We start from the raw sequence: 21217 nt of genomic DNA on the forward strand, positions 1-21217 counted from the left end.
ACCATAATTCTTTTGTGCCTAAATGTACTATATGTGTTGGGATAGTCAGTATCCTAATCCATCCTCAGTATCCCATCGATGGCCTAAATTATATTGTATATTATATTGAAAGGATTCGAGACAAACTCGATCTCTAAGGAAGTAGCTTTTTTCTTGCTGACAGAATTAAAAGTTTATTTCCTGGACTGAATTCTGAAGTGATGAAATAATACTTGGATGCACCATGTACTTTCCTCCCCTTTTGCTTAGTCACTCTGTGGATGAGGGCTATTTTCTGTTGCAGGTGACCTTTGCGGATGTGGCTGTATATTTCACTGAGGAGGAATGGAAACTGTTGACGAAGAAGCAGAGACTTATTTACAATTATATAATGATGGAGAATTATGAGAATGTGGCCTCTGTGGGTAAGGAACCAGAATCCACTAGCATTATAGAATCACAGACCACAAGGGCCATCCAGTTGAACCCACTTCTGCCATGCAGGAATACACATTCCAAGCATCATCCAGCCTCTGTTTAAAGACCTCCAAAGAAGAGGACTCCACCAAACTCTAAGGGAGTATATTCCACTGTCGAAGAGCTCTTAATGTCCCAAAGTTCCTCCTAATGTTTAGGTGGAACCTCTTTCTCTCTGGCTTGCATCCATTGTGGTGTCTCCTTTTTTCTGTAGTAGCAGAAAGCAAGCTCGCTCCATCCTCAATACGACGACCCTTTTCGATATTTAAACATGGATATCATATCCACTCCTAAATTTCTTTTCTCCAGGGTAAACATACCCAGCTCTCTAAGCTGCTCCCATGGGGTGCAAAATGGCTTGATGGTTTCCAGATCCTTCACCATTTTGGTTGCCCTTCTCTGGGCATGTTCTAACTGAATTGTGGAGCCCAGAATTATTTCAAGTGAGGATTATTCCAAGTGAGGCCTGACCAAAGCAAAATAGAGTGGCACTATTACTTCCTTTGATCTAGAAACTATACTCGTATTGATGCAGCCTAGAATCACATTGGCCTTTAGGAGTCCTAGATCCCTTTCAAGTGCAGTTTAATTGTGATAGCAACAGTCTGTAGAATATTTGAATTTGTAGTTTAGTGAGGCACTATTGGAGAGAGACCAAAGGAGAGGGGCCTTGGGGATTGGGAGGCAGCCATGAACCTGACAGATTTTAAGAACTGGTTTGAGAGAAGTTCTGAGAATTGGCTCAAATCCTTGTTTGTAGACATATTTAGGGGTTCCATTAAGCAATTATGAGTAATATCTATGAAGGGAGGAAAGGGGGACACAAACCTGCTTTTCCTCTAATGTTTCTTTTCCAACCTGAGTTTGCTTAGTACCATGGTTGATTCCAGAGGCCCTTTGTTATCCAAAATGCTGGAGTCTGGGGAGGACACTCCCAAGTGCTATGCTTTTAGGGGAATGGGGTACTTAGCTGAAAGCAGACATATAGTTTGGTTGGGGCAAAAACTACCTTGGGATTCAGCTCAACTATATCGGGCCCGGAAGCACCCAGAACTCCAAATGCAATTGAAATAGATTTTTATGTTTTATTTAGGGGAAAAGCAATATACACGCATATACATGCATATACAGATATGGGTGTTCACACATACACAAGAACTAGTAACAAAGGTGGGAGTGGTGAATAGTGTGAGGCTTTCCTAATGGTAAAACTTTACCTAGGTGGATCTTGATTGCAATTCTTGAGGGTCCAGAATGGGGAGAGAAGTCAGTAACTTCCATGGCAAGTGGAGCTGGCGAGTGTAGTGAGGTGTTTAGCAACGTAAACCAACAGACTGTCTGTCTGTAATTGGACTGATGTCAAAGAACAGTCAGTCAGGGCAGATATTTATACTGTAATTGTTTCTTGGGGTCAGAAACCGAGTGTTTCTGACCCCAAAAAGGTTTATATCATTTTAGAAAGATTCCTGGGGGAGAATGGTTTGAAACTAAATTAAATTCACTGGGTGCTTGGTGGAAATATCTCAGACAAAAAGGATTAGCATACTGGCTCTCAGTTCCTTCTTGGCTCTGAATTCCTATTGCGTTCACAAGCCAATATACAGCGTAATCTGAGGGTGACACTCCCAGATGCAGCTCAAGAATAACATAGCAGAGTATGGAAACAAATATCCAGATATAGATATTGGCAATTCACTGGCCACTTTTTACTTAAAAATAAATCAGAAACACAATTGTTTATTTGCAAGCTCTCCTCTCTGACTTCCATCAACATCACCATCTCTTCCTCACACAACTCCAATCCACACCAATCCGCATGTGAGCTGTATACTGTATTGATTGTGAGTCATCTCCTGGAGCCAAACAGCATAAAGCATCCTGTGCAGTTTGCTTGCATCATGCCTTGGGCTCTGACTCAAGACTCTATGGCAGTCTCACGGGATATGATGCCACCTGTCAATCAAAGTATTTTTGCACATGGTTAATGGAATATTTTTTCAACAGTCCTTTGACTCTCTGCTTCTACTGATTCCCTCATCAAAGTTCCCTCAATCTCTTTTTTGGTCGCTCCTATGAGTAAGGTTACAATCATTATATGGATTTGGGAGCATCCAGAACAGGGTCATGCTCAGGCCACTCACACCAACTTTATTAATCTAATCTGAAATAGGGAGGGATGAACGTTGGGCTAAATCTTGGAGTGACATCTTCTTCTCTTAACGCTGAGATTGTCTTGTCTGTCATTTTCTTTGTTTACAGAATCACTTGTCAATCATGAGAGAATTCACACAAGAAAGAAGTCACATAAATGTCAGCATTGTGGGAAAAATTTTGCTTACAAGTCACTCCTAGTGACACATCAGAGAGTCCACACAGGAGAGAAGCCATACAAATGCCAGTGTTGTGGGAAATGTTTTCCTCAGAAGTCAAGCCTAGTGACACATGAGAGAGTCCACACAGGAGAGAAGCCATACAGATGCCAGCATTGTGGGAAATGTTTTTATTTGAAGTCAATCCTAGTGACACATCAGAGAATCCACACAGGAGAGAAGCCATACAGATGCCAGCATTGTGAGAAAGGTTTTTCTCAGTGGTCACACCTAGTAACACACAAGAGAATCCACACAGGAGAGAAGCCATTCAAATGCCAGCATTGTGGGAAATGTTTTTCTTCAAAGTCAGACCTAGTGAGACATCAGAGAGTCCACACAGGAGAGAAGCCATACAAATGCCAGCATTGTGGGAAAGGTTTTTCTAGGAAGTCACACCTAGTGACACATCAGAGAGTCCACACAGGAGAGAAACCATACAAATGCCAGCATTGTGAGAAAGGTTTTTCTCAGAAGTCAGACCTAGTGACACATCAGAGAGTCAACACAGGAGAGAAGCCATACAAATGCCAGCATTGTGGGAAAGGTTTTTCTCAGAAGTCAGACCTAGTGACACATCAAAGAGTCCACACAGGAGAGAAGCCATACAAATGCCAGCATTGTGGGAAAGGTTTTTCTCGGCAGTCACACCTAGTAACACACAAGAGAATCCACACAGGAGAGAAGCCATACAAATGCCAGCATTGCGGGAAATGTTTTTCTTCAAAGTCAGACCTAGTGAGACATCTGAGAATCCACACTGGAGAGAAGCCACACAAATCCCAGTAGTGAATTAACATTATTTTTCTCAATAATGAATACAAAAAATATATTTTCAATCCAGTGGTGCTAAGAAAAGGCCTTTGTGTTTTTGTTTGTAAGCTTTGTGTGTCGATATGTCTGTTTGTGTTTTAAAGTTGTATTTTGTTATTTTAAAGTTTTAATTGCTAATAGTATAGATAATTACTTTGGGATGTAAATTTGGCTGGAGATTGTGGGTTGTAGTATAGGTTAGGTAGTTCGAGGGCTGGGATTTGTTAAGATGTGTAGAATAGTTATGGGAATGATAACTTTTGCAATGTGTGGGATGTTGGGGGCAGGTATTGACATAAAGGGCTAGTTTGTGGGAATGGCAATGGTGGCCTTGTTACCTGTGGGGCATAGACTGTGGGAACTGGAGGTGGGGCTAGGTTTGGAAGAGGGTGATGTTTTAATTTTGGGGTTTTAATGTATTGTTTGGATTGGAGTGGGCAGTACTGTCTTAAACACTGAATTTCTATGTGTTCCCAATAAATTTCTTTGCTATTTCAACACACTGGACTCTTTGATGCACAGAAGTTCTGCATTTGCCCAAACTGAACCTTTCTTCTCTCCTCAGTCCTCAGCTCCATTCCCAGCCATAAGAACAGCAGAGGCAAACACATACACACACACACACACACACACACACACACACACAAACATACAAGAAACACAGAGAGAGCCTTCCTTTCCTGCCTTTCCCTCCTGAGTCCAGCTCTGCACTTTGGGCTCCATTGCAGTCTCCTCAAAGGAAGAAAAGAGGGAAGGAAGGGGAGGCCGCTGAACCCGCAGAGCATACCTTCCTTTCCCGCAAAGGCCGCCAGTGGAATAAGCAGCAGCATCTAGGCCCTGGCAATCCCTGTGAATGCTGAGGAGAGGCATCGAGGGGGATGTTGCGGACACCCAAGACTTAAAGCCTAGGTGAATCCAGCAGCAGCTCAAAGACCAGATGTCAGCTCCGCTAGGGAGTCTGTTAAGGAACGGGGCGGATGGTAAACCAACAAAATCCCCAGACTTTTCCTAGTCTTTAAGCTGAAATAAATACATTCAATGTGGTCCATCTTACGGATATGTATCCTGGACAAAGCAGGATTGTCTTTATGGACCAACGCGACATCCCTTTACCTGCTCTCTGACGGAGAACCAGGCTGGTAAGGCCCGATCCCAGGTGGCTGAGCTCTCATCACCCAGAAAGGTCTCCGTGAAACAAGCCAGGTCAGCCTCTTCGTCCAGAAGGAGATCCTGGACTATCTGAGTTGTATTTTTGACTGATCTGGTATAACACAAGAGCAGGGGAAGGTTCTGTGGTTGGTTGGGTATACTCTCCAGCTCTTTTGGGATAGCAGGCTGAATGGAAGGGGAGAGAAATATCTGTCAGGGTCCTAATTGCAGCCCCTCTTGCAACACAACAGGCAGTACTTTGAAAAAGGAACAGCTTTCATTGAAGGAGATATATGCAATAGAAGTGACTTTTTTGTCAGGAATGAAAGAAAGTATAAATATATTACTTTTATAACCATATCAATTAACCTCACCCCATTAACCAATAAAGCTAATTAATTGGATAGCCCTTTCTCACAGAGCATTCTCCTGCCCTTTTCTGCGCAATGTCTTCCCATCCAGGATTCTGGCAGCGTTTCTAAAGACAATTAAGCTCTCATATGCCTTGGACCACAGAACTCAGCCACACAACAGTTTAATTAACATTATGGCTTGTATATATATATATAGAAACCCCATCAATCCCAATCTAATATGATACCGTATAAAAATATAATAAGCATAAACACATAACCACATAATACAATATAAAAAAACCAATAACTTTCTATGTTCCCCCTCCTTTTACAGAGACCAGTCTTTTAAACCCAAGCCTCTGTCAGAAGGATGATTCCCACACTTTCCAATCCTAGCAAACAATCACATTCTTTAGCCATGATCTCTCTCCCTCTTTCTAGTGTCTTCTATTATAGCACATATTAAAACATATTATTTTAACCCACCATAAATCCCATCTATCTTAACTCTAACCTAAACCTATAACCTTTATGGCATGAATCCCAAATGAATAAATGCATGAATAAAGGTATTCATGACATATTGTGATTTTAGGCTGGTGCTCCTTACCTGAATGAGACGGGCCCATTGTGACTTCAGACTGATGCTCCTTGGATGAAGGACTGAGACGGTACTATTGTGACTTCAGGGTGGTGCTCTTTACCTGAAGGATTGAGACTGGCCCATTCATTGCGTGTCAGAAACAGTGTATAAGGGTTCTGTCATAAAGAGTAAAATATTAGGGTTTGGTTATTAAAGTAGGAGTTATAGTTGTAGTTCATAGTAGGTAGTGTAGTGTGATGGGTTATAGAAAGCACGTAGTGGGAAATTAGAAGGACAGACAGAGTGGCTTTTAGATGAAGGAGGGCGTTTGGAGAGAGGGATGGGGTTGCAGCTGTAGATGGTTATCAAGGAGGAGTGAAGCTGGCTTGGGAAGACCGCTCTTCAAGGTGAGGCTGTCTGGGAGAAGGGAAGGGAAGTATACACAACCTTGGTATCTATGCAACCTCCGCTTGTGTTGCTTTAGGTTGGGAATTGGGGGCTCGATTAGAGAAGGTTGAGTAAGTTCCTTCGGACTTCAGACTTTGCAAAAAGGTGTTAATGGATGTTTCTGCCTGGATTCATCAATAAAGCTTCTTTTGTTTCAAATGAGTTTTATTTTTTGAGCGTAGGACTGACTCCAGATCTCGCAGTTTGCAAAGTCTCACAGTTTTACCTCCAATGGAGACCCAGGAACAAGAAGAGTTCTTGGGGAACCCGGTGGTTCTGAAGATCCTGGTGGTGGAGGAGCAGATGCCTTCTTCAGAGGAACTAGGGCCAAGCCCAAGACTGGGAAACCTTATGAAGCTCACACCATCCAGGCCACCACTGGAGGATTTGGGTTTCCGGCCCCAGACTGGGGGAAAGAAGGCCGTCGGGGGGCAGAGTGACAGCCTGGGACCTGGCAGTGGGGGAGTCCCTTGATAGCTGCCCCAGCAAAGAAGAACCCCAGGTAGACGTTTATCGAATGGAGGAAGACATACAGGAATTAAAGGACCTTATAAAGTGGATGGTGCCCAAGTTAAAGATGTAAGACAAAAGATGTAAGACAAAGCTAAAGAACCAAGGAATGGTGTTTTAAAACAAGCTAAAGAACTAAACAAGATGGTTCCGCGCAGAGCATTGATGTGAAGGAGGGATTTGGCAACTGAGATGAGGAAAGGCTGAGGAATTTGGAAGCTGAAGCTGGGAGATGTTCGGGTGTGTCGAACTATGACTGTGAAGGTGCTTTTTCTCCTGAGTGGCAATAAAGAGGAACTGACAGGACAACGGACTAATTTGAACAGAACGACCTGCCTTTGAACAGCGTGGACTGTTTGAACAGCTGTCTCCTCCCGAAAAGAAGAAGTTGAGTAATGGGCTGCAATATTGCAAGATTTCAACAGCCAAAAGCCAGAAAGAATAAAAGTATAAGGATCCTTGGCTTTCACCCTAATTTTGTTGGCACCAAACGCGCGGCAACAATGTCATCCCCAGCCTTCGAGGACAACTGATCAATGTCCAGCGGAAGGAAAGTGTGTGTGAGTATTGTATGAATGTGTGAGTGAATGAAAGAGCTCTTTATAATCAATGTTTGTGTTATGTTTGTGATTTAATAAATGTTGCATGTATAGTGTTTAAACCCAAATTTGGTGTCTCACTATCTGTGTTAGTCCTGCTCTGAATAAGTCCACAGAAAGAGAAATTTTCATTACACGTTCTCAGGTTAAAAAGGTGGCCCTTACAAACTCGGGCATAACAAAGATGTGGAGGAGGAAGATATTTGAGGCTTACTGAGGGCAGCCGATGCTCCTTGCCTGAAGCATTGAGACTGGCCCATTGTGATGACTTCAGTCTGATGTTCTTTGCCTGAAGTTTGAGACTGTCCCATTGTGGTTTCCAAATCCTTCACCATTTTAGTCGCCCTCCTTTGGACATGCTCCAGTTTCTCAATGTTCTTTTTGAATTGTGGTACCCAGAAATGGACACAATATTCCAGGTGGGGCCTGACCACAGCAGAATAGAGTGGCACTATGACTTCTCTTGATCTAGACAGTATACTTCTATTGATGCAGCCTAAAATGGCATTGGTCTTTTTAGATGCTGCATTGCACTGTTGACTCATGTTCAACTTGTGTCTACTTGATTCTTAGATCCCTTTCACACGTAGTTTCATTCATCCAGGTGTCCCCCATCCTGTATCTGTGCATTTCATTTTTCTGCCCTTAATGCAATACCTTACATTTCTCCCTGTTGAAGTTCATTTTGTTAGCTTTGGAACAGCTTTCTAGTCTATTCAGGTCATTTTGAATTTTGATCCTGTCCTCTGGGGTATTAACTACTCCTCCTAATTTGGTGTCATCTGCAAATTTGATAAGAATGCCCCAATTCTGTCCTCCAAGTCATTGATAAAGAACAGCACTGGGTAACAGACAGAACTCCACTGGACACCTCACTGGTCACTTCTCTCCAGGATGAAAAGGAGTAATTGTTGAGCACCCTTTGGGTTCAGCCAGTCAACCAATTACAGATCCATGTAACAGTTTCCTTGTCTAGATTGTTTCATGTTTTTGTTTTATATACTGTTTAATTTGGTTAACTGCTATTAGTGAATTGCCAAGAGTGGCCACCAGATGGCACTCCAGGATAGAAGTTGGTGAGAAGCCCAAGGAGGCTGCAGTGCCCTGAGTATCCACAAGAGGGCGGCGTTGTATTAGGCATGTTCTTGATTGATTAAAACATTAATCTATGGGGACTAATGTGATTTTCCCATTGGCTCCCCATTCCTGAGGGGGCGTGGCCTCCTTCCCTTTACCTGGACCTTCCTCCGCTCCCATTGGCTGCGTATTCCCCACCAAAGGGTTCAGCCTTATCCCAGCAACAACGGAGCGAACAACAATCCCCCCCTCAGTTGCCCTGAAAGCGAAAGGACCACCGGAAGGAAATGGGGGGAATTGCAGTGCTGCATAATGGGAAATTTGCAACCGGGGGGTTTGCGGTGGTGAAACAGAGCAGAAACGAAGCTACATTCCACAGCAGACCAATTCGGAGTGGAATCGGAGTGAGCTTGGAAGCGATTTCTGTGCATTCGCTTGTCACTGATTTCACCAAAATGAGGGGTCACTTTGGAATCACTGCGGATGCCCCACGGAAGGAGCCCCCATAGAAAGGAATTGCGTGTCATAACACAAAACGTTATCGCCTGAATTCGCATCGTTGGACCTGCAGTGGCTTTGGATCTGAGCTGCGAAGAGCTGCAAAAACCTCCGTGTGATAAACACAGTCTTTGAGATTTCACAAGGTTTTGTGGTTTTGGGAACAAGAATTACCATAATTGTTGTTGTTGATGATAATAATAATAATAATAATAATAATAATAATAATAATATCCCCTTTCTCTCTCATAAAGGGACACAACTGGAATTACAAGTTTAAGACAATAAACTCTCTTTCCCTGGAGTTTGCACCCATTGCTCCGTCTCCCGGTCTCCTCCGCTGGGAGGAGGGAGAGCGTGGAATTCTGGGAAAGGCTGGTGGTTGGCTTGGAGCCTGAATAGGATTCTAGAAGGCTGGTGGCTTTGACCGTTGGCTGCTTAGGAGGAAGAAGGGCTCCTTCTGGGTTTCCTTGGCAGGAAAGGGAAGGTGGGGGCCTCGAGATGGCGATGGGAGACCCCCAAATTTGGTTCTTCTGTGAGAAGGATGGCTGAGGGGGAAGAGCCCCCATTTTGGAGCCAAGGATGGGGGTATGGAGGTTCTTCTGTAGGGAGGCAGCTTTGGAGGCTTGAAGCAAGGAAGGCCCCCTCCTCCTCCCCTCTTCTCCGGCTGCCAGGCCTCCTCTCCTCTCTTGGGAGTCTCTGTGGGGCCATGAGGTTTTGGAGTTGGATCCAAGAGAATCAAAGGGAGGCTGGGACCAAGGAACCTCAGAATATGATCAAGATTGCAAGGTTGGTTCTGAGGAAGGAGAGGCAAACTAGGAGAGGCTGCAGCTGTTTGCTTCTGCCTGAGCCTCTGGGAAGGGCCCCTCTTCTCCTTTCTCCTTGGCTGTCTTCATGGAGGACAGACTCCTTTCCCCCTTTGGACTCAGTTTGCAGCAATGGCAGTGAGCTCAAGAGAAGGGGAGAAATGGCAGGAGGAGGAGGAAACTGTGGCCTTTGAAGAGCAGCTGAGAAGGTGGGAGGGCAGAGGATGAACCAGGGGAGGGTCCCTGCCAAACTGGGAGAGTTGGAGGGCTTTCAGAAGGACCTGGGCCTGGAAATGGAGGAGGAGAAGGGGGCTTCTAAAATGACCTCCATGGATGAGGAAGCTGGGCCCAGTGAAACAATGTCCATGTTGTAGGAGTCAGTGTGGTCTAGTGGTTTGAGCATAGTGGAACTATGACTCTGGAGATCAGTGTTTGAATCCCACCTCCAACATAGAAACTCACTGGGTGACTGAGCAAGTCACACTCTCTCAGCCTTAGCGGAAGGCAATGGGAAACATTAAATATAGACATATAATATTGCAGTTGCCATGGTTGTTGTTACTGGGTAGTTGTTGTTATTGCTGTCTATCTATACATTATGATTTTATGTAGATTATTGGAAGAAAAAAAATCAAAAATAGACCCATTAATATCAATCAGACCCATGAGTCCTACCCAGACCTCCTTCTATTGACATCTGTGGGAGTGATGAAGGCTGGGGCCAACCCTAGGACTCCAATCCTAGCCCCATTTTCTAGAAATTAAGGGGATGTACAGGCCGCCCCTTTTATCGCCAGATCAAGGCCATGGCAAACACATTGCTTTTTACAGCTCCTTTTTGCACTATGATAAGGTTACGCCGTGGCCTTGATGTGGGGCAAAAAGGAGCTCCTTTCTGCGCTGCGGAAAAAGTGCCATATCCGCCAACGGTGTGGCTTTTCTGCACTGCTTTGGCACTGTGTCATCTGGATGTAGCACCAGAGGAACGCCGTGTCATCACCTGCGATGTGGTGCAGTGTGCAGTGTCACACCGGCATGTGGGAAGAGTCAGGGAGTGCGCTGTGCAGACGCCATCTTCACCCTCATGCCGGCTAACGATGCTGGTTTCTACGCCCCAAAAGGCCCAGTGAACTGTCTAATCTTTCAGCATTCACAAGATTCTCTCTCTGCGGGTTTGGAGGCGAGACTCCCTCTCTTTCTTGCCAAGATAGAGACTTATTCAGGGAAGGCTTGCCATGGCCTTCCCCTGAGGCTGAGAGAGTGTGACTCCCCAAAGTCACCCAGTGGATTTCCATAGTCCCATTTCTCTCCCTCCCCCCCCAATAACTCCTTCCTCCTTCCTACACTTTGGCCCTATTCTTCCCTATCCACCCACCTTTGCCTCCCTTCCCATCACTTGTTGTTGTTGTGTGCCTTCAAGTCCTTTCTGCCTCCTGGCCATCCTCTCATGGGGTTTTCTTGGCAAGGTTTGTTCAGAGGAGGCTCACCATGGCCTTCATCTGAGGCTGAGAGAGTGTGATGCCCCACCCAGTGGGTTTCCATGGCTGAGCTGGGATTTGAACCCAGAGTCATAGTCTAATCAATGCTCAAACAACTAGTCCATACTGGCTCCAACAATCCACTTTAAAAGCATGGTCTTTTTCCCAGATGTCTTCACCGCAAAGGAAGACACCACAAAATGGAAGACATTCAAGAAAAAGGGAGGACAGGACTCAAGAAAAGCTCCAAACACGCCTAGAAATGTTAATGCATGCTTCTTAGTCATGCTCAAAATGGAGGATGCTTTAGAATACCTCCTGGACAGAAGGTTGGAATGGAGGACATGTCCTGGAAGAGGAGGAGGTCTGTCCTGCCCTGAGGTGAACCTACCATGGGGTTTTCCTGGCAATATGAGTTCAGAGAAGCTTTGCCAGGACCTTCCTTTGAGGCTGAGAGAGTGTGGCTTGCCACTCTTGGTGGCTGTGCTTACTATGTGTCTTTTCTTTCTCAACCTGGAGCCATTCCCATCCTTTTTTCATAGGCTGCATCTACACTGCAGAAGTAATGCCATTTGACACCGCTTTAACTGCTCTGGCACCAAGCTATGGAATCCTGGGATTTACACTTTGGAGAAGTCGCCTTCTCAGTCAGAGAGCAGTGGAGCCACAACAAACTACAAATCCCAGGGCTCCATAGCATGGAACCCCAGGATGACCAGTTGTCTTCTTTTTCTGGGGTATACCTTACATTTCAGTCTTCTGTCCAGGAGGAATTCCAAAAATGTCCTCCCTTTTGAGCATCACTAAGAAGCATGAATGTATATTTATATGAGAGGTTTCATCTTTTACTGGCCATGTCCTCCATTTTACTTGAAAGTCCTACATTTTGTGGTACCTTGTCCTCCTTTGCAGTTAGTACAACTGGTCACCATGGGAGCCAAAGGCAGCTAAAGTGGTGTCAAACTGCAGCCCTGGTCCTCTCACCTGGAGACCCTATTGGTTTTCTTTCTTGTGACACCCTTTTCTGCCCCTTGGGTGAAGATTTCTAGTTTTTAGGGGTCATACATGGACCACTACTACCCCATAAATTCATGGGATGGGACCCAGATTTTTCCACATCCTTAGAATGAATAATGCTTCCAGCTTGCAAAAGGAATATGTGTGCGTTAGTTGCCATTCGAAATATCACAGCAGTCAATTAACCTGTAAAAACCTAATTGGCTTTTTGACTAATTCGCAATACTGTGACGAGAGATTGGAACCCAAATTTTATGTCATGTTTAGCTTTAACAAATGAAACAGCGGAAATCAAGGAGTGAAAATAATTATGAGGGGCGACGGGTGCCAAAATATTTCTCGCCTAGGGTGGCAAAATACCTAGAGCCGGCCCTGGGAACAACTGTCCCCAAGCGTCTCCATCTGGAATCTGCTTGAGAGATAGGACTAGAACCACCGCAACGCATTGCCCCCTATCCTCAGTTTCCTCAGACCCTTCTGGATGCCCTGGTCGATGGTATCAAAAGTCGCTGAGAGATCTAAAAGCACCAGCAGGGTCACGCTTTCCCTGTTGATATTCAAGTGGAGATCATCTACTAAGGCGACCATAACAGTTTCGACTCTGTATCCCATCCTGAAGCCAATTTGAAATGGTCTAGATAGTCTGTTTCATCTAAGACCGCTTGGAGTTGAAGAGCAACTGCCCTCTCAAGCACCTTGCTTAGAAATGGAAGATGGGAGACTGGTCTGTAATTGTTCATGTCCAAGGGATCTAGGGAGGGCTTTTCCATAAATGTCCGTACCACCGCTTCTTTTAAGCAAGATGGAAAATAGCCCTCCCTGAGAGAAGCATATCTCAGGTGAGTCCTAAGTGCATCTCCTCCTTGGATGACCAGCCATGAAGGGCAAGGGTCCAGAGGGCAAGTTGTCTTCTTCACACTTCCAAGGAGCTTGTCCATGTCTTTGGTACTTACAGATTCAAATAGACCCAGTATGATCTTATTCACAGAGTCACTGGACACCTCACCTATAGCCTCTGCAATAATGCCAGTGTCCAATTCGGCTCTTATCTGAGAGATGTTCTCTGTGAAATAGTAATTTAAATTGTCAAAGTGAGCTGTGGAAGACTCTAATAATGAGTTCTGGGGGGGAAGATGCCTGAGTCAGGTCCCAGATGCCCCCCCCCCAACTTCAGCACTCCCTTTATGCTTTTCTTTCCTTGGCACTTTCACTCCTTTATTCCTTCCTTCTTCTCCTTTAACATACATCCCTTCAAGGGAGTCCAAGGCCCTTTCAGCATGTTCCCAGAACCGGGGGGGGGGGGGGGGGGGCTGAGGGTGTCTCCGCTGGTCCTCCTCCACAGGCTTGTTTTGAAGGGAAAGGTATGTATGTGGGGGGGGGGGGGCGCTAATCCGGAAACTGTGGGCCTATAAGCTTAGTTCCCAGGTTGCCAGGGGGTGTCAGTATCCCCAGAAGGGGTTTTGGGGTCCCTCCATCTCCCTCCTCTTGGCTTTGGCCTAGATTTGGGTCTTCTCTCCCCCCAGACAGACCCCCCCCCAGAGAAAACTCCACCCCTCCTGAATAATGTTGTTTCCAATGCTTTGAAGTACCTGGACCCCAAGGCCATGCCTCTCTCCAAAGATCCCACCTGCCCTCTTTTCTCATAATAACCCCCCAAGTACCTGGGCCTCAAGGAATTCCTTGAAGAGGGGGCAGGGAAGGGAGAGGAGGAAGAGGAGGACTGCCTTTCTTTGGGGGGAGGAGATCAGGGTTTCCTTCCTTCTTACAACCCCCCCAACTCCCCCCCTCCCGAAGACCCTGCAGCCAAATCTTTGAATGAACGAGGGCTCTCCCCACTTCCCTCCTTCAGAGCAGGCTGTGAGGGTGGCAGGTTCAGGGGCTGAGACTTTGCATGCACATTTGCCACCAAAGGCCCCTCCTGACCATGCGCAGGGACTGCAAGGACCATGCTGCTGCTGCCGCTTACTCCACTGTCGGCCTTTGGAAGAAAGGAAGGAGCCCTGGTGGCGCAGTGTTTAAATCCCTGTACTGCAAAACCATAAGGTTGTGAGTTCAATACCTGTGAAAGGGTTCAAGCTTGACTCAGGCTTGCATCCTTCTGAGGTCGCTAAAATGAGTACCCAGATTTTGGGGGAGCAATTAGCTTATCATTGGAAACCACTCAGACACTGTTAGTTCAGTATGAAGCGGTATATAAATGACGCTGTATGTTTTTTGTTTGTTCCAGAATGGAACCCAAGCTGCGGAGCTGGACTCAGGAGGGAAAGGCTGGGAAGGCTCTGCTTTGTACATATAGCTCTGATGTCTGTCTGTCTGTCTGTGTGTCTATAAATATGTGTGTGTTTGCCTCTGTTCCTATGGCTGGGAATGGAGCTGAGGGCTGAGGAGAGAAGAAAGGGTCAATTTTGTGCAAATTCACAACTTCTGTGCATCAATGAGTCCAGTGTGTTGAAACAACAAAGAACTTTATTAAGAACACATAGTCAGAAATTTGGTGTTTAAGCCAGTACTGCCCTCCCCAATCCAATGAATACATTACAACCCCCAAACCTAAAACTCCACCCTCTTCCAAACCTAGCCCCCACCTCCAATTCCCACAGTCTATGCCCCACAGATAACAAGCCCCCCTTTGCCGTTCCCAGAAACTAGCCCTTTCTCTTAATACCTGCCCCCAACTTTCTGAAGCCAAAATCCCACACATTGCAAAAGCTAGCATTCCCATAACTATTCTAACCAGCTGCAACAAATCCCAGGCCCCCATCTAGCTAACCTATACCACAACCCATAATCCTTAGCCAAGTTTATAACCCAAAGCAATGATCTATACTAATAGCAATTAAAACATAAACTTAACAAAATATAACTTTAAAACATAAACAGACATATGGACAGACAAACCTTACAAACAAAATCATAAAGGCTTTTTCACTGCTGCATTGAAAATATATTTTCTTTTAAAAAATTATTGAACATTCATTAAAAAGACATACAAAACAAAACATTAGTACACACTGAAACATATTTACACAATATACAAAGAATATATATATATATATATATATATGAAAAAAGCCAAATTAGTTTCTGTATCTCTAAACTATGTATACTTCCTAGATGGTCTCTAAACCTCTTAAATTTTCATTTCTTCTAGTTTCCTGTTTTAATCTTTCAGCAAAGAAAAATAGAGCTAGATAAACAAAAAACCAATCTCCATTTTTACTTGGTTCTTGTTTCTACTCTTTAAGAGAAGAGGAGATTAATTCATCCTAATTTATATATGTTTTCATAGTTGATTTGAATTGAAAAATCAAAAAAAGAACCTTTTTTTCTGAAAATATATTTTCTGTATTCCTTCTTTACAAAAATAATATTAGTTCACTGCTGGGATTTTTTTGGCTTCTCTCCTGTGTGAACTCTCTGATGTGTCACTAGGTGTGACTTCTGAGAAAAACCTTTCCCACAATGCTGGCATTTGTATGGCTTCTCTCCTGTGTGGACTCTCTGATGTGTCACTAGGATTGAGTTCCGAGAAAAACATTTCCCACAATGCTGGCATTTGTATGGCTTCTCTCCTGTGTGGACTCTCAGATGTGTCACTAAGTGTGACTTCGTAGAAAAACCTTTCCCACAATGCTGGCATTTGAATGGCTTCTCTCCTGTGTGGACTCTCTGATGTCTCACTAGGACTGACTTCTGAGAAAAACCTTTCCCACAATGCTGGCATTTGTATGGCTTCTCTCCTGTGTGGACTCTCTGATGTCTCACTAAGAGTGACTTTGTAGAAAAACATTTCCCACAATGCTGGCATTTATGTGACTTCTTTCCTGTGTGGACTCTCTGATGTGTCACTAGGTTTGACTTCAAAGAAAAACATTTCCCACAATGCTGGCATTTGTATGGCTTCTCTCCTGTGTGGATCCTGTGATGTTCCAAAAGGTGTGACTTCCGAGAAAAACCTTTCCCACAATGCTGGCATTTGTATGGCTTCTCTCCTGTGTGGACTCTCTGATGTGTCATTAGGACTGACTTCTGAGAAAAACCTTTCCCACAACGCTGGCATTTGAATGGCTTCTCTCCTGTGTGGACTCTCTGGTGTATCACTAGGTATGACTTCCAAGAAAAACATTTCCCACAATGCTGGCATTTATATGGCTTCTCTCCTATGTGAACTCTCAGATGTGTCACTAAGTGTGACTTCGTAGAAAAACTTTTCCCACAATGCTGGCATTTGAATGGCTTCTCTGCTGTGTGGACTCTTTGTTAGCTTTGGAACAGCTTTCTAGTCTATTCAGGTCATTTTGAATTTTGATCCTGTCCTCTGGGGTATTAACTACTCCTCCTAATTTGGTGTCATCTGCAAATTTGATAAGAATGCCCCAATTCTGTCCTCCAAGTCATTGATAAAGAACAGCACTGGGTAACAGACAGAACTCCACTGGACACCTCACTGGTCACTTCTCTCCAGGATGAAAAGGAGTAATTGTTGAGCACCCTTTGGGTTCAGCCAGTCAACCAATTACAGATCCATGTAACAGTTTCCTTGTCTAGATTGTTTCATGTTTTTGTTTTATATACTGTTTAATTTGGTTAACTGCTATTAGTGAATTGCCAAGAGTGGCCACCAGATGGCACTCCAGGATAGAAGTTGGTGAGAAGCCCAAGGAGGCTGCAGTGCCCTGAGTATCCACAAGAGGGCGGCGTTGTATTAGGCATGTTCTTGATTGATTAAAACATTAATCTATGGGGACTAATGTGATTTTCCCATTGGCTCCCCATTCCTGAGGGGGCGTGGCCTCCTTCCCTTTACCTGGACCTTCCTCCGCTCCCATTGGCTGCGTATTCCCCACCAAAGGGTTCAGCCTTATCCCAGCAACAACGGAGCGAACAACAATCCCCCCCTCAGTTGCCCTGAAAGCGAAAGGACCACCGGAAGGACAGTGCGACGCAGCAGCTAAAAAGGCCAATGCAATTTTAGGCTGCATCAATAAAAGTATAGTGTCTAGATCAAGGGAAGTAATAGTGACACTCTATTCTGCTTCGGTCAGGACCGACCTGGACTATTGTGTCCAGTTCTGGGCACCACAGTTTAAAAAGGATGTGGAGAAACTAGGGCATGTCCAAAGGAGAGCAACTAAAATGGTGAAGGTTCTGGAAGCCATGCCCTACGAGGAATGACTTAGGGAGCTGGGGATGTTTAGCCTAGAGAAGCGAAGGTTAAGTGGTGATATGATAGCCCTGTTTAAATATTTGAAGGGATGTCATGTTGAGGAGGGAGCAAGCTTGTTTTCTGCTGCTCCAGAGACAGGGACCCGGAACAATGGATGCAAGCTACAGGAAAAGAGATTCCAACTCACCATTAGGAAGAACTTCCTGAGAGTAAGGGCTGTTCGACAGTGGAACAAACTCCCCTGTAGGGGAGTCTCCCTCCTTGGAGGTGTTCAAGCAGAGGCTGGATGGCCATCTGCTGGGCATGCTTTGATTCGGATTTCCTGCATGGCAGGGGGTTAGACTCTTGCGGTCTCTTTCAACTTTATTATTCTATAATTCTATCTTGAAATAATTATGACATAGAGTCAGTCTACTGTTTTAAGTCTATATTTCTCAAAGTTATTTGGGACAATTTTTACTTGCAAGGTTTAGGATTTCATTTTATGAACTGATTTTACCCTTATTGCTAGGATGCAGTTTACTTATTGTGATTCTTTGTAATACTTGTTTTTACTTCTTCTTTTTTTTAAGCTGGCCATGTGCCATAATAAATTATTCATTTATTCATTTGTATTATTTTGTAACTCAAGATAAAGAACCTCCAAGGACTTGAATGAAATCTACTGTGTCGGTGACTTATTTTTAAGTGTGGACAGTGGTCTGTGTAGTGCCAATACCTATATCTAGATATTTGCTTCCATACTCTGCCATGTTATTGTTGAGCTGCATCTGGGAGCGTCACCCCCAGATTGTAGTGTACATTGGATTGTGAACGCAATCGAAATTCAGAGCCAACAAGGACCTGAGAGGCAGTGTGGTCTTTGTCTGAGGTATTTGCATCAAACACACACTGCATTCAATTCGTGTTCATGCCATGCTTTCCCCTCACAGGAAATATTCTAAAGAGCTATAAACCTTTCCGAACCCTCAGTTTCTGCCCCAAGCACCAATTTCAGTATAAATATCAGGCCCAACTTGCTGTGCTTTAGTGTCACTCCAGTTAGAGACAGACACTCTGTTTTCTTAGCTAAGCACCTCAATGCACTCACCAACCCCAATTGTCGCAGGAACTACTGACCTCTCCCCATTCCAACAATTGGAATAAAGCTCTGGATAGGTAATAAATACCTTTAACAAAGCCTTACATCTATTCACTACTCCCACCTTTGCTACCTAGATCTTGTGTGTGCACATGAACACTTATATATATATAGTATGTGTGTCTGTGTATTTTGCTTTCCCCCTAAATAAATAATATAACTTTATTACAGCCATTTGGCCAGCACAATTACAAAATTCCAATTTAAAACACAACATAGGTTCATGTACAGGCAGATTGGAGAGTATAACCAAATGATAGTTTATAAAAAGTAAGGCTAAAAAGTAAGGATAAAAAGTAAGGATAGGGCTGCACGATCAGGTAAACAGACAACGAGTAGGCTGCCATCACCTCACAAACAGCTCTATCATATTGTGTAATAGAGTACCACATTCAAGACATATTAGTTCAAAACCACAGACATATCCCCTGTCCAACCAAGAGCTAAACTACAAAGTGCCATTAATCAGATGCAACTGATTGGGGTAATTTCATTAGACTTTAGTCCCCAACTAGGTTAGTTTGATGGTATGGTAAAATACGGTCATACCTCCTCCTTTACCAATTTAACGTTAAATCAAGCCATCTATACAGATTTTGAGATTATAACATATTACATCTGTTTAACAAACTGTTAACGATTTGCAATAGCAGCTGCAAAGAATTGTGCAACTGCTTGCGTTATAACTTCCTTCTGATCTGCAAGTAGAAAATTGGTATAAAATTGCTCTTGTGTGCCTGGAAACTGCAACACAATTGGTGTTATATATAAAGCACGTATTTCTGTATACAAAGAACAGCCAAAGAGAACATGATTAATATTTTCGATTTCCTCAGAGCCACAAGGACAGTATCTGTGTTCGTAAGGGATCTTTTTAAATCTGCCCTCCAGGACTGCTGATGGTAAGATGTTAAACCTTGCTGACATGAAAGCTATTCTGAATTTCGGGACATTCAAACTCTCAAAATATTTCGCATATTTGCCAGGTCTACTGGATTCCCTAACAGGATGTAAAGTTAGTTGGCTTATATGAGTCTGGAAATCAATATCCTTGATGCGTTGAGAAATCACAGATTTTGCTTTATCATAGCCTAGTAGAGTTATTTCAGATAGTGAGAGTCCAAGAGATAAGAGTTTCAAGGTCAGTGTCTCCTTCCAGGGGACAAAAAGGAGTCTGTTAGAATTAATGGCACTAAAACGATCGGAACAAAAAACATTTTGAGCCATATATTTAATTTGCATATCCATACACGCGCCTCAACAAATAGCATCCCTGTTTCTAGACGGAGAATGGGATTCGAAACACAATTTGGGGCACGTAAAATTGTTCTTAAAATTTTTGCTTGAACTGCCTCGAAGGTTGTAAAGCTACTGAAAGTACAAATCTCAGAACCGTATAATAGTTGTGCGAAGATATTAATAACAAAGACTTGGAGAGCTGCTGGAATGTATTGGCCTCCCTTATTATAATAGAAAGAACATAGAGCTTTAATACTTCTTTGTGTATCCCCTAAATAAAACACAAAAACCTATTTCAAATGCCTCTGACGTACTGTTTGATTCAGGACCTGCTAGAGCTGGGCGGGATCCAGAGGTCACTGTTGCCCCAGTAAAACTATCTCGATCTATTGAGCTATGTACCAAATCCCCCTAAAAGCATAGCGCTTGCGGGTGTCCTCCCCAGACTCCAGCATTTTGGGTAACAAAGGGCCTCTGGAATCAACCATGGAGCTAAGCAAGCTCAGGATGGAAAAGAAACATTAGAGAAAAAGCAGGTTTTGTGTCCCCCTTTCTTCCCTTCATAGATATTACCCATAACTGATCATAGAATCATAGAATCGTAGAGTTGGAAGAGGCCACAAGGGTCATTCAGTCCAACCCCTTGCCATTCAGGAACTCTCAATCAAAGCATCCCCGAAAGATGGTGATCCAGTCTCTGTTTAAAGACCTCCAAGAAGGGAGAGTCCTCTACACTCTGAGGAAGGATTGTGTTCCACTATCAAACAGCCCATACTTTCAGGAAGTTGCTTTGATTCTATAATTTTAAAGTGGAAACAAAGTGCTCTGACAGTGAATGAAGAAAGGGCCCTCAGTCTTCACAGGAAGGGCAATGGATTCAGGTTCCTTACCCACAAAGGCCACATTCTCATAATTCTCCATCATCACAGAACTGTATGTAAGTTTCTGCTTCTTTGTCAACAGTTTCCATTCCTCCTCGGTGAAATATACTGCTACATCCGCAAAGGTCACCTGCAATAGAAAATAGCCTTATCCAGAGAGTAACTAAGCAAAAGGGGAGGAAAGCACATGGTGCATCGCAAATATTATTTCAACGCTTCAGAAATCTGTCCAGGAAAAAAAATTGAAATTCTGCAAGAAAGCAAAAAGCTACAGCCTTTGAGATCCAGTTGGTCTCGAATCCTTTCAATATAATATACAATATAATAAACAATATAATAAACAATATAATTTAGACCATTTCTGAGATATTATTGATTGATTGGGATACTGCTTACCCCAACACGTAAAGTACATTTAGTCACCAAGGAATTATAGTGAATTTAGCCATATCTCTCCTAATTTCAAAAACAGTTCTGGGGAGGGCTTGAGGGACACTGGGCCCATCCCCAATTTAGGTTCAGAGAAATTCTTCCATATCCCTCAGCATTTCACAGATGGGAAAGCAAGACATATGTGGACAAGAAACACCAGAAGGGGTTCAAGATGGCCAATGTTGTTAATGACGAAGAT

At 43.8% G+C, this 21217-nt stretch overlaps 2 protein-coding genes across 2 annotated transcripts in view; one reads left to right on the top strand and one right to left on the bottom strand.

The window, feature by feature from the left end:
* Window positions 1-2528: 2528 nt before the first annotated feature.
* Window positions 2529-21217, top strand: part of LOC149287706 (uncharacterized) — a 76004-nt gene continuing 57315 nt past the window's right edge. Inside the window, exons 1-2 of the mRNA XM_089492564.1 lie at window positions 2529-2532; window positions 2716-3563. Of these exons, the coding sequence (XP_089348690.1) occupies window positions 2529-2532; window positions 2716-3563 (852 nt within the window). The remainder of the gene's footprint in view (window positions 2533-2715; window positions 3564-21217) is intronic.
* LOC149287707 (uncharacterized) lies at window positions 15450-18813 on the bottom strand. Its single transcript, XM_089492516.1, has 2 exons — window positions 18797-18813; window positions 15450-16413 (listed from the first exon to the last, which is right to left on the bottom strand). Exons 1-2 carry the CDS (start codon window positions 18811-18813, stop codon window positions 15534-15536), a joined length of 897 nt encoding a protein of 298 aa, XP_089348642.1. The 3' UTR covers window positions 15450-15533.

The sequence above is a fragment of the Sceloporus occidentalis genome, unplaced genomic scaffold, assembly GCF_023333645.1.
Source record: "Sceloporus occidentalis isolate IW3139 unplaced genomic scaffold, rSceOcc1.0.p SCAF_57, whole genome shotgun sequence".
In the NCBI taxonomy this organism is placed as follows: Eukaryota; Metazoa; Chordata; class Lepidosauria; order Squamata; family Phrynosomatidae; genus Sceloporus; species Sceloporus occidentalis.